General features: G+C 43.5%; 1 protein-coding gene across 11 annotated transcripts in view; it reads right to left on the bottom strand.

Annotated features, from left to right (window-relative positions):
* LOC111551668 (RNA binding protein fox-1 homolog 1) overlaps nt 1–19457 on the bottom strand; it is a 1700664-nt gene that overhangs the window by 131421 nt on the left and 1549786 nt on the right. For 10 of the 11 annotated variants that reach the window (XM_026446850.2, XM_023225717.2, XM_023225712.2 and 7 more), the window contains one exon: nt 2047–2190. The exons of the other annotated variant lie outside the window; for it this stretch is intronic. In XM_026446850.2, coding sequence (XP_026302635.1) covers nt 2047–2190 — 144 coding nt within the window. The remainder of the gene's footprint in view (nt 1–2046; nt 2191–19457) is intronic. 11 annotated transcript variants of the gene reach the window in all.

Here is a 19457-nt window from a genome sequence, read left to right as displayed (position 1 = left end):
CTGAAAATACAAAAAAATGAGCCGAGCATGGTGGCAGGCACCTGTAGTCCCAGCTACTTGGGAGGCTGAGGCAGGAGAATGGAGAGAACCCAGGAGGCAGAGCTTGCAGTGAGCCGAGATCGTGCCACTGTACTCCAGCTGGGGCAACAGAGTGAGACTCCGTCTCAAAAAATAAATAAATAAAAATAAAAATAAACAAATAAATAAAAACAAGAGCCCTGAAACTAGTATATTTGGATCAAGGTTTGATGACAGGTAGTACAATTTTTTGGCAAGATCTTGCTCCTTGCTGTCTACCCTAACTCTATCAGACTAGACAGACTCAGAATCCCTTCTCTGATTGCTGTGAATATTTTGAATACCTCTGTGATTTAGCATTGTAACCTGCAGTAACTTTCATGATAACTAAGAAAACCATGGGGGGAAAGCCCCCTTAGGGGTGCAACTTGGGGTGAGCTGCAATGAGTGACACCATGAAAGAGTGCCAAGATGCTCATTAAGGGAACTGAATTCAAAGCCAACATCACAGTGACACTTGATGAGAAAAAACAGACTGCATAGCAAGACGTCTTCCTAACCTGACATGGCAAAGAGAATATAACTCCTCTTACCGCCCATCATTCAAACCTGGTCTTACTGCCTCACACACACTTAACCTCAACTCTCACTTTGAATGCTCTGCACTTTTCAAAGTCATCTTTGACCTGAAAGTGCCCGAGGGTATCTCTGTTCTGCAGGAGTTGGAGGGGCTCAACTCAAGGTTATTACCAAATGAGAGAGATAAAAGTGCAAGAGCTGACCTTTTCCTCTGAAATGTCAGGATTCAAAGCTGGGTATCTTAAATATTAGGATGCCTGTTCTGCTTTTGTGTCAGATGCATACTTGATAAGCATCATATGTGTGTAAGAAGTAAAAGGTGCAAGCTAATTCCCAACACAGTGCCTTTGAGTAGTGAACCAGAGCCTTCCATTTTATATGGAGAACAACACCAGCGTGGCTCAGAATGGGCATCTTCCTGTTCCTTTTGTGATATTTGCATCCATTTATAAACTCCTAGAGGAGGAGTCTCTGAGCAGCCCACCTTTGCTCTAAGTCAAATGTTAAGGATGTAATTCTTTTCACTGAATCCACAGGCACCTGCTATCATTGCTGGGATGTCATGGGCAAATTGGCTACATTCACAAACATGAAAGATATCCAAGCCCTGTCACAGCCTTGTCCTTTGGTTGAACGGAGGTCAAAGAAATGGCAAACTCAGGGCTTCCCAAAGTGGATAGTGAAGATATCTTTGAGAAAAAAATAATCAGGGGCAAGATGATCTATAAAAAAGCAATGCTATTATTTTCTCCTGGGCTAGTTGTGACTTGTGGCCTGCTCTGTGTTTCACCATGGTGCCTGGGCATGGCTACCCATTACGGCATATAGCACCACAGTAAGTGCCTCTGAATCCCTGTCACTGATTTCAGAAGAATGTAGACTTCAGGAATCAACATGAACTTAGAAACTGGTGGCTCATTTGGTGTTGGTGGTAGGGTTTTGCTTTGTTTGCTAAAATCAGCTTTACGCAGAATGAGTTGCTGCATCTGAAATCTAAATGCACAGTGCCTGGGAAAGACTAGGGAATGCAGGAATACACTATGAGTCACCCTCTGGATAATCTGACAACTGCAAAAGAAAGCAAAACCAAGAGGACTCGTGGTGTATTTTTGCTACAGTATGATTTCCTGGGCCATTGGATTTAGGACCATCAATAGGCTTCTTTCAACAGTGGGTCATCTAGGAATTTTTTTTCCATTTGGCCTTCAAGTTACTTCTTCGAAGAAAACCACTTGGCAAAGTAGATACATGGTGAGCATATGTACAGAAATACATGCTAAAACCATAAAGAGATCCTAGCCACAATATATCCAAAATCTAGGCTCTAAAATGTTTCTCCCCATGCAAACATCTAACTTTAGTATTGTAAATACCCCCAAACTTACACGAGACAGGGAGGTCTCTGGAAACCCCAGAGCAGATACTGCTGAGAAGAAAGGTGGTACTTACACCAAACATTTGTCTGAGGTCCGGATCCCGGAACCTGAAGGGGATATTGGAGACATGCAGCCGCTTGGGCTGAGACTTGTTTTCCGTGTTTTCGGAAGGCTGTGTCTGGGGCTGGCCATCCGTCGGTGCTGCATCATCTGTCTGCTAAAAGAACAAGAAGAAATCGAAGAGGTTGAGTGGACCACAATGCTCTGTTCCAGTGCGCTTTTACTTGCTCTGAGTGGCAAGAAAAGATCAGAACTAAGGAATCTGAGAAGGGAAGAAAATGCTAAGGCATGCATGCATGCGCTCATTCAACAAGTGTTTTCTGAGCATCCACTGAGTGCTCATCACGAATCTGGGATTGGGCAGTGGGCAAAGCAGACAAAACTCCCTGCCCTTGGGGAGCATCATTCCAGACAATAAATCCATGAATAGAGTGTTGGCAGACAGAGAAAAGCACTATAGGCTAGAAAAAGCAAAGGAAGGGGACTGGGAGCTGCTGGGGTTGGGAGGTGGGCAGTGGGAACCTCATCAAGAAGGGGGTAATAATCATTAAAGGCAGGAGACTGTGTATTTCTTAACTGATGCTGTTCAGAATCTGAAGATATGCCTACATAATTGTTCAGGTAATTGTGCAGATAAAATATAATTAAATGTAAAAAATTTGAAAAGACTACTTGGCATTCTGCAGTTCCAATAACCAGGTGATTGACTTATTCTTTTGAGGCTCTAATTGTACAAACTTGTGCTGTCCCCTACAGTTGACCATATGTGACAATTTACATTTAACTGAATTAAAATAATATATTTAACTTCGTTTGCATTAGCTGCATTTCAAGTGCTCAAGAGCCACATGTAGTTAGTGCTTCCATGCTGAGTAATGCAAATACAGAAGGTTTCCATCTCTGCGGAAAGTTCTGCTGTGCTGTTTGCCTAGACCGTGCAACATTATTAGCATAACTCATTGTTTCACCACCCCTGCCTTCCAAATAAGGCTGTATAACATGTTACATTGACACCCATATATAGGCAGGAACTAGGGGAAAAGTCACCGTCACATTAGGTATCATTATAGCCACTGCCATAGAATCTTAACATTTCAAACATTTAACATATGATACTTTCTCTGCAATTAGCATGTGTTGCCTCTAGGTGGCAGTAAATGCCATCCACATCAGATACCAACTTTGAAACTATGATAGACAGCTTATGCAGAAGCCTATCAAATTTATGAGCGAGGAATCATCCTCACCTATTTATAAGCAATCTAGAAGTACATAATTGGGACAAAACTATCAATGTAGGCAGCCAGGTGTAAAATAATAACGACTTAGAGGAGAGAATTCTGCAAAGTGAAACACAAAACAAACACTCAGATAACACGGGCATAATTAGCAAGTTTCTCAACAGCCCTGGTATTTACTGGAAGGTTTCACTTGCATTTTCCTTCCTAACACACCCTGAATTGCATTTGGAAGTAAACAGTTCCCGTTGGCTCGCGAACCATTCTTCCAAGCTGCTCTGGTATCAAAAGCCCTACCAGTTGACTTCTTGAACTTTTAAGTGCAAAGTCATGTATTTAGACATGTATTTAGTCATTTTGCCTATACTGTTGCATTGAATACGAAGCAGTATCATGGTCATTTTCTTAACTGGAAAATAAAGCATAATGAGTTCATACCTTTTAAGGCTTTGTGATTGAATAATGTATGCTAACTTGGCCAAGTTCCTGGTATGTATTCAATAAATGGAAAGTAACGAACTGTTTAGAGCAATGGTAATTTCTTTAAATACCAAAAAGAGAAATAAACCTCCTTTGAGAAACACAGCAAAGGTTGTCATTTGCTTATTTTTAGTGTTTACACATCTTTACTGAGCAACTGCTTTGTGTTAGACACATAAATCAGCCCTCCAAGTCACATGCAATTCCAACTTTAGTGAATGATACCAATAGAGAAAGACAATCATAAATAGACTCATTTTGTCATTGTTTTTTGTTGTTTTCTTGGAGTTGGGTCTTGGTCTGTCACTCAGGCTGGAGTGCCGTGGCACAATCATGGCTCACTGCAGCCTTGAAACCCTGGGCTCAAACAATCTTCCCACATCAGCCTTCCAAGTAGCTAGGACTACAGGCACCTGCCACTACACACCAAGCTAATTTTTATTTGCAGAGACAGGGTCTTACTATGTTGCCCAGGCTGGTCTTGAACCTCTGGCCTCAAGGGATGCTCCTGCGTCGGCCTCCCAAAGCACTGAGACTACAAGCATGAGCCACCATCCCCAGCCAATATAGACTGGTAAATGTTGGGATAAGAGGCAATCACAAAGGGCTGAGTAACCTGAAATCAGGGTCATATAACACTGCTGGAGGTTCACCAAGGCTTGCCAATTCTGGAGGTTAAATTTTAAGTGGGAGATATCTAAGAGGAGAGGTGAAAAGGACTGAGGCTGTACCGAGAGAGGGCAGCGTATGTGCAGAGATGTCAAACGATGTCTTGGATTCAGAGAGTATGTGTGGCTCCAGTACCACTGGTCAGATGAGGCAGGTATGAAGGGAAAGCAGGAGCTGAGGTTTCAAAGATAGTCAAGGGGCTAGATCAAAGGACACGATGTGAAGCAAGAGTCTGAGCTTCATCCTAAGAGCAATAAGGAGCCACCTAAGGATCACAGCAGGAGGGTGGTACGACCAGCTTGTGACACAAATGATAAATGTCTGTTTAATGGTTGGCTGACTCACTCACTGAAAGTACATGAATAAACAGAAGAATGAAGAACTGTACAATCAACGTCACCACCTTCATGTGATAGCTGGAGAACAACATTGTAACACTGAAACCCAAACAGAGCAGAATGTGGGTATTCTCCGCTGAGCATACGAGGTTTGGTGCCGTGTCCATGACACAGAAATGAGCTTGAATCATGCAACTGTCCCTTTTCAGAGGGTAAGGGGTTTTAGCACTCTACACCCAGACTCGGAGTTTACAGATGCTGTAGCTGAAACCTCAAGCTTTCTGTCCATTTTTTTTTCCATCCTGTGAGAAGTTTCTGTTTCAATGCAAAAATAAAATGAGCTCCTTCTTATCCTGAGAAGGAAACATAGATTTGGATTTGTGTACAACTGCTGGATGTTTCAGCTTAATGAACCTAATTAGGAATTACAGAGATTATGATTAAACATATTAAATGATTAATAGCATTGTGCCACTCATGTGAAAATTAAAATTAATCATCTCTAGTCAAACAGCACTTTGGAGAAATCTTTGCATTGTTTCCTTTGATAAAAACATACAATGCTCAATTAATCATTTTATAGTATATGCTTATATACAAATGCCTATAAATTGTTACAGAGAAATACCTGTGTATTAAAAATAATCCTTAAAGAAAGCATGCAAAATTAAAAAAAAGTAAGCCAAAAGTGTCTCAGGTCATTGTGGGTGTATGGAAAAGGAAAAAGAGGAGTGTTAGGAAGTAGAGGTTGAGGAGTAAAGAAAACAACAGAAAAAAGAAATCTCTTTCAGCCTGCTTGCCTTCTATGTGGTGGGATGCAGCACAATGAATCAGGGTTTTGGAATCACACAGACCATCTCTGTTATTTGCTAATCTTAGGCAGGTCACTTTTCTTCTGTGACCCTCAGTTTACTTTTCCATCAAAGGACATTAATGGGGTAATGGGGCCAGGTGCAGTGGCTCATGCCTGTAATCCCAGCACTTTGTGAGGCTAAGGTGGGAGGATAATTTGAGACCAGCCTGCAAAATAGTGAGACCCTGTCTCCACTAAACAATTTTTTTTAAAAAAGCTGATTATGGCCATGTGCGTGTCATCCCAGCTAGTTGGGAGACTGAGGTGGGAGATGGCTGGAGCCCAGGAGATCAAGGTTGCAGTGACAGAAAGTCACACCACTGCACTCCAACCTGGGCAATGGAGCAAGACTCTGCCTCTAAAACAAAAACAAAAACAAAAAGGACACTAATGGTACTAAGCTCACAGGATCCTGGGAAGGACCAAATGCAGCGGGAGATGACAGAGCAGCTACCACAGAGCCTAATGCACGTTGGGGTTACTGATCGTCACCAACCCCTCCACTGAGTGTGATCTGTTTTTCTTCCCCCTTTTCTGGCACCTTCCAGGGAAAACATATTTAGAACAAGCCTGAGTTTTATGTCTCTATATTTGTTTTCTGAAAGATGACCACAAAGCTGGTGGCTTAAAGCCACTGGACTTCATTCTCCTGTAGTTGTACAGACCAGAAATCTAAAATCAAGGTGCCAGGAGGGCCATACTCCCTCTAAAAGATCTAGGGGGGGAATCATGACTTGCGTCATTTAGCTTTTGGTGGCTGCAGGCATTCCTTGACTTGGATTTGCATCCTTCCATCCTCTGCTTCCATCTTCACAGGCCCTATTCCCTCCACATGGCTGAAACTCCAATTTCCCTCTTCCTTTTTCTTCTTAAAAAGATACTAGGGTCGGGCGCGGTGGCTTAAGCCTATAATCCCAGCACTTTGGGAGGCCGAGGTGGGCAGATCACAAGGTCAGGAGTTCGAGACCAGCCTGACCAACACGGTGAAACCCTGTCTCTACTAAAAATAAAATAATTAGCCAGGTGTGGTGGCACACGCCTATAATCCCAGCTACTCAGGAGGATGAGGCAGGAGAATTGCTTGAACCCAGGAGGCAGAGGTTGCAATGAGCTGAGATGGCACCATGGCACTCCAGCTTGGGTGACAGAGCGAGACTCTGTCTCAAAAAAGTATATTAGTTGTTGAGCCCACTCTAAATCTAGGATGATTTTGTCTTGATCCTTAATTACATCTGCAAAGATCTCCCTCCCCTCCCCCTACCCCTGCCAAATAGGATCATGTTTATGGAAGTTATGACAAGGACATAGTTTTTGGAAGTCACCATTCCCTCTACTACATCTCTCCACCAAGCATGTAAATCAAAGGTGCATGGAGTACAAACAAGCAGTTGTCACCCAGGAGGAAATGCATCCTCCACCACTTCAGGCAGCATGAAGTTCTCACCATGAGTGGCCTCAAAGCAGATCTAGGAGAAGGAGGAATAAATGTTCCTGCCAGGCTGTCACCTAGTCAACAGGAGTTGTGATGGTTAACACTGAGTGTCAACTTGATTGGATTGAAGGATGCAAACTACTGGTCCTGGGCGTGTCTGTGAGGGTATTGCCAAAGGTGACAAACATTCAAGTCAGTCCAACGGTCGACCCACCCTCAATCTGGGTGGTCACCATCTGAGCACCTGCCAGCATGCCTAGGATAGAAGTAGGCAGAGGAACGTGCAAAGAGTAGGCTGGCTGAGTCTTCCAGCCTACAACTCTCCCCCATGTGGGATGCTTCCTGCTCTTGAATTGGGACTCCAAGTCCTTCAGCTTTTGGACTCTCGGACCTTCGACCACAGACTGAAGGCTGTACTGTTGGCTTCCCTACTTTTGAGGTTTTGGGACCCAGCCTGACTTCCTTGCTCCTCAGCTTACAGATGGCCTATTGTGGGACTTCACCTTGTGATCGTGTGAGTCAGTACTCCTTAATAAACTCCCCTTTATTTATAGATAAACATCTATCTTATTAGTTCTTTCCCACTAGAGAACCCTAATACAGGAGTCACTTCAATGAGACCGCCCAAACGAAGAGCAGACTTAAGTCTTCCTCTTTCCAGCCCACTCTCCCCAGTGGCCTTTGATCATGGCCCTAGATGCAATGACGCCTGGCTGAAAAGCCTTTCATCAGCCTCTTGAAAGGCCATCATCACTGAAGGACAGAGATGCTGCCTGTATGTTCCCAGTACCTACTACTGTGCCTCACTCAACCTGAGAAGTTGTTATAGCATCCCTGAGAAGCTGGCTGAATGTTATGGCAAAAGCATAGTGTGTAATTCCTAAAGAAAAGACAATGTCAAAAAGCTAGGAAACTGGCTAATAGAACAAACCATCTAGAATGCACACTGCTGGAGGGCAGTGGCTACAGGATTCCTAGCTATAGTCCCCAGAGCTGCAGCATATCAAAGCTCAGTGGGAAGTAATCTCTGAAAGAACTCCCAATTTATTTGACTTTATTTTTTGAGACAGAGTCTTACTCTGTTGCCCAGGCCGGAGTATAGTGACACAATCTCACCTCACTGCAACCTCTGCCTCCCGGGTTCAAGCGATTTTCCTGCTTCAACCTCCCAAGTAGCGGGGACTTACAGGTGTATGCCACTGCACCTGGCTAATTTTTGTATTTTTACTAGAGACAGGGTTTCACAATGTTGGTCAGACTGGTCTCGAACTCCTAACCTCAAGTGATCTGCCTGCCTCGGCCTCCCAAAGTGCTGGGATTACAGGCGTGAGCTACTGTGCTTGGCCATAAAAGTTATGTTTGGCTCTAAAGTGAGACCTACCTGAATGGACATGACCATATTTGGGAGATCAGAAGGTGAGACACAGCAATGCAGTAAATTCAGAGAATGGAGGAAATTGAGGGCAGTCAGTAAAGTAAGGATGTCAGAGGTGGACAGGAACGTGGCCAGGGACACCCCCTTCTCAGTGGTCTCCAACCTAGATCCTCCTTGGCTGTCTAGGTCTATAAGGTTCAGTGTTCTCGGCCGTGACTGCTCCCACCTTGCCTGCTGCCTGTCTCCCATTCTTGCTCGTTGGCCTCTTTGCTTTTCCTGCCCCCATCTTTGGTCTTTGCATTCATTTTGCCCTTTGCCTGGAAGACTCTTTCCCTGGAACACCACATGTAGCTTGCCCTGTTGCCAATACAATCTCTGCCCAGGTGTCACCCATTGGAGAAACCTTCAATGGCCCCATGATAACAGCAACTCTGCACCATCACATTCTCTCCCCTTGACCACTGATGTCTTCACAGCACACATTTCTTCTTGCCTTTTTATTATTTTATTCTGTGATTTTGTATATTGCTTATCTTTTCCACCAGGATGTAACTCCAGGAGAGCAGGGACTGTGGCTTTTCTGTTCACTGAAACCCTCTACCACTGGATAGGGTTCCTCAATGTCAGTACCATTGACACTTGGGGCTGGTTTATTATTATTATTATTATTATTATTATTATTATTATTATTATTATTATTATTATTTTGATGGGTGGATCATCCTGTGCACTGTAGAATGTTCAATAACATCATTGGCCTCCACCCACTACATGCCAATTTCCCACCCTTGAGTTGGAACCGAAAATATCTCCTGGGATTCAAATGTCTCCTGGGAGGCAAAACTGTGCCACTTGAAACTGCTGACCTGGAGTCCATGATAAGTTCTCAGTAAATATCTGCGGTGTAAATGACTAAGCCTGGTTTTACCATGAGCGAGCTGCAAGGCTGCTCACTTTCATGTCTCTGGCTCTCAGTTTGCAAATACATACAATGATAAATGTATACTTGTCCTGGATGCTTTAGAGTGTAATGACATCCAACTCTGTGAATGGTTAAGTCCCATACACAAAGAGGGGACATAATTATCATGATCATTATTAATAGTATTAATAACCATCAGGTTTTGTTTTGTTTTGTTTTGAAACAGAGTCTAACTCTGTGGCCAGGTTGGAGTGCAGCAGCACGATCTCGGCTCACTGCAACCGCCACCTCCCGGGTTCAAGCGATTCTTCTGCCTCAGCCTACCCAGTAGCTGAGACTACAGGTGTGTGCCACCACGCTCAGCTAATTTGTGTATCTTGAGTAGAGACGGGGTTTGGCCATGTGGGCCAGGCTGGTCTCGAACTCCTGACCTCAAGTGATCCACCTGCCTCAGCCTCCCAAAGTACTGGGATTATAGGCCTGAGCCACAGAGCCCAGCCTAGCTTTTGTTTTATTTCTCAGACCCACGCACAACTCTGAGATGCAGCCTCCCCATCAAACAGGAAAAGCTGCAGGACCCTACACAGATGGGGAGTCCATTAACCCCAAGAGGTGGGTTTCCAGGCGGCACTTGGCAGAGCTTCCCTCATAAGCTCATTAGGACCACAATGCCAGCTTCCGCCCGGGCCCAGTGTGAAGGCCCTATTAGGCGGCAGGATCTTTGCGGCAGAATTTTTCTTAATAAACAAACTCCCCAGGTATCAGCGCAGGTTATAAATGTTAAGAAAACACCACTGGCACTTTAATCTCCTGAAGATCACTTCGTGCTTCCACAAAGACCTTAATAAAGAACCACGGGGCTCCCTCTGCTATAATCGTTCCTAATTCAATGGATAGCTCTGAGCAACCCAAGACTAATCCTGGTGAAATTGGATTTTGATATCGACCAATTCATGGATGACTGTTTGAGAGAAAACGCATAGCTGTGTAGAGATACATGCCTTTTGGATTCTGTCCTCATCCTGGGGTTTCCTCTGTCTGACCCTAGGGAGACACGACTGAGGCCACCTGTGTGGCATCTTCTAGTGATGACCAGGTAACTGGGTACAGAAGCATCGGGAAGGAATTCTTTAAGTTCTGGTGTGCATGTGCAGGTTTGTTACATAAGTAAACGTGTGCCATGGTGATTTGTGGCACCCATCACCTAAGTATTAAGCCCTGCATGCATCAGCTATTTATCTTGATGCTCACCCTTCTCCCCTTCCCCCAACGAGCCTCAGTGTCTGTTGTTCCCCTCCCTGTGTCCATGTGTTCTCACTGTTCTGCTCCCACTTATGAGTGAGAACATGCAGTGTTTGGTTTTCTGTTCCTGCACTGGTTTGCTGAGGATAATAGCTTCCAGCTCTATCCATTGTCCCTGCAAAGAACATAATCTTCTTCCCTTTTATGGCCACATAGTATTTCACAGTGTATATGTACCACATTTTCTATAAACTATCATTGATGGGCATTTGAGTTGATTCCATGTCTTTGCTATTGTGAATAGTGCTGCAATGAACATGTGTGTATGTGTGTTTATAATAGAATGATTTCTATTCCTTTGGGTATATACCCAGAAACGGGATTGCCAGGTAAAATGGTATTTTGGTTCCAGGTATTTGAGGAATCACAACACTGTTTTCCACAATGGTTGAGCTAATTTACATTCAGGGAAGGAATATGTATGGCTAGGTAGCTCTGCGTTAAAACTCTAGTTTCATCACTAGTCCAGCTATGTACATCCTTCTGAGCCTTAGCTGCAAGCTTAGATAAATGACTTCTCTCAGGGTTGTCTGTGAGTCCAGGGTACTGGTGGCAGTCCTTACTCATCTAGTATGGGTTAAGGAAAATGTACATGATACCATCATAAAGTTGTCAGTAGAAATCAGAATACAGATAGAAATTAGAGATTTCGAAGTTCTGTGCTCAGGGGAAAGAGGGGATAATTAGAAATAAAATAAGAACTGTAGCAAATTCTATTTGATGGAAATGAAAAATACATGTACTCATCACACAGCATTAGATACAGCTCAAGGATGCTGGTGAAGAACTTTAGGGAAGCCTGGCTAATAAAATGTAAGTGATATATATCATTTTAGAATTCTTAGAAGTCAAATTTTTTAAAAACAATGTAAAATTTTAAGAATGTCCATTTTAACCCAATTTATTAAGGCTATTATTTCTACATGCTATCATGTAAAAGGTATTTTGTATTCTTTTTTGGAAAATGTCTTTGAAATCTTGTATTTTACACATCTCCATATGGAAACTGAATTGTCATTGGAAATACCTGATTTATATTTAGCCTTTGAAAAAATGACAGCTGAAGGATCCTCCAAATGAACTAATAACAATCAAGTGTCAGTGCTTACATTTAAACTGAAGTTAAATCAAGTTCACTAGTTGTGTTTGTTTTGTTTTGTTTTTGGAATGGGCTCACTGCCATTCCCCAGGCTGGGATGATCAAGGCTCATTGTAATCCCAACTTCCTAGGCTCAAGTGATCCTTCTGCCTTGATCCCCAAAGTGTTGGGATTATAGGCATGAGCCACCACACCCAGCCTCAGTAGCTGTATTTCAGGTGCTCAACAGACACCTGTGGCTGGTGGCTCCTTGTGGTAGACAACACAATGGCCTGTTAAAGATGTGAAGGTTCTAATCCTGGAATTTTGAATACGATACTTTACATGGCAATGGAGAATTCAGGTTGGTAATCACAGGACCATAAAATAGATGATCCTGGATTACCGGTGTGGGCCCTGTATAATCACCAGGGTCCTGAGAAGCGAAACAGAGGCCAGTGGCATGGAAGAGAACCCCCAATGTCAGAGTGAACACCCAGTGAGAAAAACTCAACCCAGCATTACTGGTTTTGAAGATGGAGAAAGGGGCCATGAGCCCAAGAATGACAGTGGCCTTCAGGAACCAGGAAAGGCATAGGGACAGATCAAATTGTGAGCCTATAGGAATACCATCCTGACAGCTACAATCCTTGTAAACCTGGTGATATCTATGCTACACTTCTGATCTCTAGAACTGTAACCTAATACGCTTGTGTTGTGGAAGTACTAGGTGTATGGTCATCTGGCAGCAAAAGAAAACTGCATGCTCATCAGAAAGCACAGGTGTAGCACATTTTCATCACTGTCAAGTTCTATGAGACAGGCCTGCTTTAGAGCCATGGTGTGTTGGGGGGAGAAAAAGCTAAAATGGAAAATGGGTTTAAAAGGGAGGAAAGTAGAGAAACAAAGTTTTCCCTAGGACAGTGACCATAATGACCATATAGTGACCAGAATAGGAGCTGGATAAAATAAGGCTAAGACCTACTGAGCTGCATTCCCAGATAGTTAAGGCTTTTCTTTTTTTTTATTTTTTGAAATGGAGTCTTGCTCTGTCACCCAGGCTGGAGTACAGTGGTGCAATCTCGGCTCACTGCAAGCTTCGCCTCCCAGGTTCATGCCATTCTGCCTCAGCCTCCAGAGTAGCTGGGACTACAGGCCCCCGCCACCACACCCGGCTAACTTTTTGTATTTTTAGTAGACATGGGGTTTCACTGTGTTAGCCAGGATGGTCTCCATCTCCCGACCTCATCATCCGCCCACCTCGGCCTCCCAAAGTGCTGGGATTATAGGTGTGAGTCACTGCACCCAGCCAGTTAAGGCATTCTGAGTCACAGGATGAGATAAGAGGTCAGTACAAGAGACACATAATAAACACATTGCCGATAAAACAGGTTGCAGAAAGAAGCCCGCCAAATCCCACCAAAACCAAGATGGCAACGAGAGTGACCTCTGGTCATCCTCACTGGTCATTCTACGCTAATTACAACGCATTAGCATGCTAAGAGACACTCCCACTAGCACCACAACAGTTTACAAATGCCATGGCAATGTCAGGAAGTTGCCCTATGTGGTCTAAAGAGGGAGAAACCCTCAGTTCTGGGAACTGCCCACCTCTTTCCCAGAAAACTCATTAATAATCCACCCCTTGTTTAACACATAATCAAGAAATAATCATAAAAGCAGGCAACCAGCAGCCCTCAGGGCTGCTCCACCTATGGGGTAACCACTCTTTTGTTTCTTTACTTCTCTAATAAACTTATTTTTACTTTACTTGATGGATTCACCTCAAATTCTTTTTGCATGAGATCTAAGAACCCTCTCTTGGGGTCTGGCAGGACCCCTTTCCAGGAACAATAGTATCCTTTGAAATAAGGAATATTATTTAGTCAACTTTAAGTTTCAAATACACCATTTTTAAATGAAAGAAACTTGGGATGTTAATATTTTTCCAGGGCACTATTGTAAAAAATAAATACCCAGCTTTAATTCTAGGTCGGATGGGTCTCTCAGGCAGTTGGTTCCACTAGCAGTAGCTATCAGCTGTGACTTTTATTGCTATCATTATTGTTATTTGGTGGTATTTCCCTTTAGTCTGTAAATATGTTTCTTAATCTATTTCTGTGTTCATGTATACACTGAAGGTTTTATGAAAGTGTGGACCACCTTTTGGGGGGAAAATATACATACACCTAAATTTTGCATACAATCTCAGAAAGTTCACAAGCTCCCTGGAGGATACATAGACACCCCTGGATGTGGACAAGGACTACTGAGGAAGGCTTTTGCTTCTCCCCTGTCCTGAGTTAAGACAAAGGATTCTGCTATCACTAATGCTGAATGCTACCTCCACTGGTAGCTTATAAACAAAATGTGAAACTGGCTAAACTGTCTGGGATAAAGGATGGAAAATAAAATCATACTGAGTTCCTACCATGAGCTAGGCATCTCACTAGGTGTTTTCCATGCCTTATTTTACTGAGTTGCCATAACAACTAGGAAAACTGAGGCTCAGAGAGGTTAGGCCATCTGTCTGAAGTCACACAGCCAGGAGATGGAAGGATTGAACTTAGGATGTCTAACTCCATATCTGAAACTCTCTTCGCTCCTCAATGACCTTTCAAGGTCAAGGTGAAGATGCTCTGGAAAGTGTAAGATACAGCCACGCAGACCAGCTGCAAAGTACCTATAGAGAGGAGTAGTAACAGTAACCGTAACTGCCTATGTTCTAGGTCTGGGCTGGAACTAGAGTGGTGAGGTGGGTGAATGAGGCCCTAGCTCTAAAACCAGCCAACTAAAAAGCAAACAAAACCAGGCTGCTACAACTGTGTTGTTTGAACTACTAGAGTCCTGGGTTGACCTCTGTTAAGCCCTCATTGACAAGTTTTCTTACTAGAATAAGCATCCTATGGATAAACACCATATCAAATGCTTCCTAGAACATGAGCATCCCGTGGATAAACACTGTATCAGACACACTGTATCAAAAGCCCTTTACTATGGCACATAGTAGGCGCTCAGCAAGTCTTGACTGAATCATTCCAGGAAACTAATGATTTGGGCCCAGCTGCTGCTTCATCCACGAGCATCCCCAAACTCACCATCATGGTGTAGAAACCCACCACCTAAAACACGACGTGAATGCAGCATGATTCTCCCACAGTCAGCCTACTGACTATTCAGCATCTTTCCTTTCCTACAGGCTTCCTCCCCTCCATGCACAAAACTCTTCACCGTGATAAATAAAAAGTGTACTTTGAATAGCCAGCTGCTGCTCCCTCCTCCACCAATCAAGTTATTTCTCAGAGAGAAAAGCTTGTGAGTGTCTTCCAGGCATTATTTGATTAAGTTGACAATATTATGTGAGCGATGGTTGAGTACCCACTGCGAAGTACTTTGGACCAAATTGATTTGTGTAACGAACACTTGCTCTGTCTCTTCTTGCAGCCTGAATAGCGGTCTTGATTTAGCCAGTAATGCTGGGTGCTGAGTGAATTTACAGGGTCCACGGTCCCTCTCTCTCTCAATCTGCAGAGAATAGCAGGGCAGAGCATGGGCTGGCATAATTCAATACATTGTACTATAAGCTCAGAAAATAATATCGCAGAGCTCTGCAATATACCTATTTGATTTGATTTGTAAACCTGATAAAAAAGCAATCGCGAAAAGTTCGGGGGAAAATATATATGTTCTAAGCAAAAATGTAACTATAGTGAATGTGTACAAAGAATCCAAGGATGGTGGCGGGTGGGGGAAGAAAAATCATGCATACTAAATCAACTTCATACCCTAAATTAGACAATATTGCACATTCTCCATTTAAAACGAAGCAAGATTGTGAAAAGTTATTTTCCATTAAAAGTAATAATAATGGTAAGCCCAGGGAATGCGCATTAAAACCCACACTTCGGGTTTTCTCACAATCCTACTTCAAAACAGGGTTTGTACAGATCCGCCCAGCTTCCCGCTTTTTCATTTCAGCTCTGTCGGCAAACAAATAAGTTAATCACATAGCTTTGGATGTAGTTAATGCCTCATTCCGAGCCTGGCTGGGCTGATTCCACAGCCAGGTGACACAGATTGAAGACATACATCACATTTCCCTGCCACTCGAATAAATTCAATGCTCTGCTCCAGTGATGAAATTCCTCTGAAAGGAGAAGGGCTAGAGGACAGAGAAGGGCTGACTCCAAATTCCTTTGCTATTTTTATTCCTTGGGAAAAAATAGGACAAATGTACAAGGGGTCAGGTGTTTAACACATCAGTAAAGGAGACAGCCTGTCTAGGTGTCTGTATTAGTCTTCTCAGGCAGTTATACACAAACTATCATAGGCTGGGTGGTTTAAACAACAGACATTTATTTCTCGCAGTTCTGGAGGCTGGCAGTGCAGGATCAAGGTGCCAGCCAACTCAGTTCCTGGGGAGGGCCCTCTTCCTGGCTTGCAGATGAGTGTTTTTTTTTTTTTTGAGATGAAGTCTTGCTCTGTCCGCCAGGCTGGAGCGCAGTGGCGCAATCTCGGCTCATTGCAAGCTCCGCCTCCCAGGTTCAAGCAATTCTCCTGCCTCAGCCTCCTGAGTACTTGACATTACAGGCACCTGTGGCCACCACGACCAACTGATTTTTATATTTTTAGTAGAGACAAGGTTTCACCATGTTGTCGAGGCTGGCTTTGAACTCCTGAGCTCGCAATCCACCCACCTCAGCCTCCCAAAGTGCTGGGATTACAGGCGTGAGCCACCGCGCCCGGCTGTGGGTGCCTTTCTTCTGTGTTCTCAGAGGGCAGAGAGAGAGACCAGCTCTGATATCTCTTCCTCCTCCCGTATGGATGCTAACTGCCTCATAGGGCTCTTCGCTCGTGGCCTTAAATTAACCTAATTACCTTCCAAACTTCCCATTTCCAAACACCATCCCTTTGGTGGTTACAGCTCCAACATATGACCTGGGGTTGGGGGCACAATTCAGTCCACAGCTGTGTCATTGAGGCAGCGCCTACAAACACCTGCACATAAAGCAGTGTTTGTCCTGGGGGCTTGAAATCAGGTACATATATATATATATATATATATATATATATATATATCAGGTCCCGGGGATACAGCAGGCAGGGTTGGAGGTTGGTGTCTGCTTACCAGAAAATAGAATGACAAGACTACAAAATCACTCTTTCTCCGCCTCTTCATGCTGTAAAGATTTGGCTTTTGGTTCCAGGAATAAGTAGTTAAAATATATAATAATAATAGGCCGGGTGCGGTGGCTCACCCCTGTAATCCCAGCACTTCAGGAGGTTGAGGTGGGTGGATCACAAGGTCAGGAGTTTGAGACCAGTCTGGCCAATGTAATGAAACCCTGTCTCTACTAAAAGTACAAAAAAGTAGCTGGGTGTGGTGGTGTGTGCCTGTACTCCCAGCTACTTGGGAGGTTGAGGCAGGAGAAGTGTGTGAACCCAGGAGGTGCAGGATGCAGTGAGCCGAGATCACGCCATTGCACTCCAGCGTGGGCAACAGTGTAAGAGTTTGTTTTCAAAAAAAAAAAAGAAAAGAAAAAAATGTATATATAATAATAGCAATAACAACAAGACACATTTATAGACTTCAAAACACAATTATCCAGATTTGATTTCCAACTTCACTACTTCCTATCTGTGTGAACTGGAGCAGGTTACTTAAAAGAAGTGAGACTCACAGGTTATCTAGAAAATAGGAATACTATTGGCATCTACCCCAAATAAGTCAACACCTGTAAAGTGCTTAGGCTGCTTCCTGGCCCATGATTATTAGAACAACCACCATCTAGAAGAGTGGCTGATTAATACCTCAGTGCCATTGAACAAATCCTGGTTGAATGATTAGCATTCTATTAATCTCCTCACATTGATGACTCAGACAACAGGATTCTATTATTGTGCCCGTGTTATGGCAAAGAAATAGAGGTTCAGAGGGCCTCAGAGCTTCTTTGGGATGTTTAATCCCTACATGGGAGGCAGTGTGGCAAAGTGGCTTAGAGCCCTGGCATTGCAGTGCCCTGGGTCAAGTCCCTGAATGGCATCCAAAGAAGATGCAACAGCACTCGGGACACTTGGTTATTAAAACTCAGACCAGTCCACTTTAAAGCTTCCAAAATCAATGAGATTAAAACTCTCTTCCTTTTGCTACAGATCTGTAGCCCAGTGCACCTACAGCGGGCATAGAGTGTTTCTTCCCTCTATGTTGGCTTCAAACTCTCCTCCCTCCTCCTTCCCCCCATTCAAGACTGGGGGTTGAGAGAAGGAACCTAGGAGGCAGAAGGCAGCTAATGAAATCAAATGCATCCTGGTGATGAGAAGCGCCTCTCTTTGCCTCCAATCTCATTCTGCTGGGACTTAGGTGTCACTGGTGCCTTCCATGGATGTGGTGGGGCTGTGGAGTCTACATTCTTGGGTTACTTAGGGCACTGATCAGCCATCCTCTGTCATTCTCCACAGTTTCCCAGGGTCTTGTGTCTTCAAGGCTGCTGCCAATGGCCATTGCTTCCAACTCTCCTTTCAGAGGAGGGTCCTCTCCTTCAGCATTTGGCCTCCTGGACACTCTCAGAACTCCTACCCTCTTCTGTAACTTCAGGCTGTTTCAAGAGCCAGAGGAACCACAGGGAACAGGTGGCAGGGACCCTAATGCATTCTCAGCCACAGCTCTTACCCATCCTGCTGCTTTGCATGACACCAGCAAGCCTCCACCTTTATAAATCCCCAGATAAAAAGCAGGTACACGTCTCTATGTCATGACATCCTGCATCCAACTAATTTTGGGAACATGTCAAGTACTTTCAAGAATGTTGCCTCTGTCTTCTGTGTTAATGGTCTCATAAAAATGAGCTGCCTTGTTCTCTAGCTTAGCAATCTTCCAGCAGCCTCCCTTTCTGGCTGACGCCTCCACCTTTTCCTCCTGCAATTTTTTTCTTTTCATTTTTTTCCCTCATCCCCTCTTAACCTCCCAGTTTTCTTTAATTACCTGTCCCACTCAGAAATCAAGGCCAACCTATACATCAATTTAACACAAAAGTTCATATTTTGTACTGAATCCTAAATTCCACTTAGCTCAAAGATTTTCCCCCTAATATATTATGCAAGATTTAAATGAACCAAATGGCAATTCTATACATTATGCTAATTTTCCAGACCTAAGAAAACGCTGAAAGCACAATTCAGTTGCAGAAAATGGATGATGAATTTAAGATGGCCCCGATCTCACCGAATATCCCTGGGTTTTCCTGACTAATTACTTCTTTGTATTAATATAAAAGCTTCAAACAGAGACAAGCACTCCAAGAGTTTTGTTCTAAGACTACTGGGGTTTTTCCAGGATATGCTGAGACACAGAGATATCATTCTTTGTGAACACCAATATGTCTCTGAACAAAAACTTGACAGTGAAAGAATCCTATCACATAAAATGTACAATTTCTGCAAACTGACACTACTCAGGATATTTCTGAGTTTCTTAGTAGGCTAATTTCTCCTGCATTGGCAGGTGGGGAGGAGAGTAAGTATATGTTAGGAAATGGAAATGCTAAGAAATGTACTCTGAAAATAGAAATGCCTGCATCTCCTTTCTACTTGGCTCTTCATCTAGACGGGGATAGCATGCTTTTTCTTTAAAGTGCTATAGAGTGAATAGTGAGGCATCATAAGCCATGTTGCACATAAAAGCAGCCATGGGGTCATATGTACACACATGAACCATGAATATGGCTGTGTTTTGATAAA

Source organism: Piliocolobus tephrosceles, chromosome 17 (genome assembly GCF_002776525.5).
Source record: "Piliocolobus tephrosceles isolate RC106 chromosome 17, ASM277652v3, whole genome shotgun sequence".
Lineage (NCBI taxonomy): Eukaryota > Metazoa > Chordata > Mammalia > Primates > Cercopithecidae > Piliocolobus > Piliocolobus tephrosceles.
This window is presented reverse-complemented; position numbering and strand designations above follow the sequence as displayed.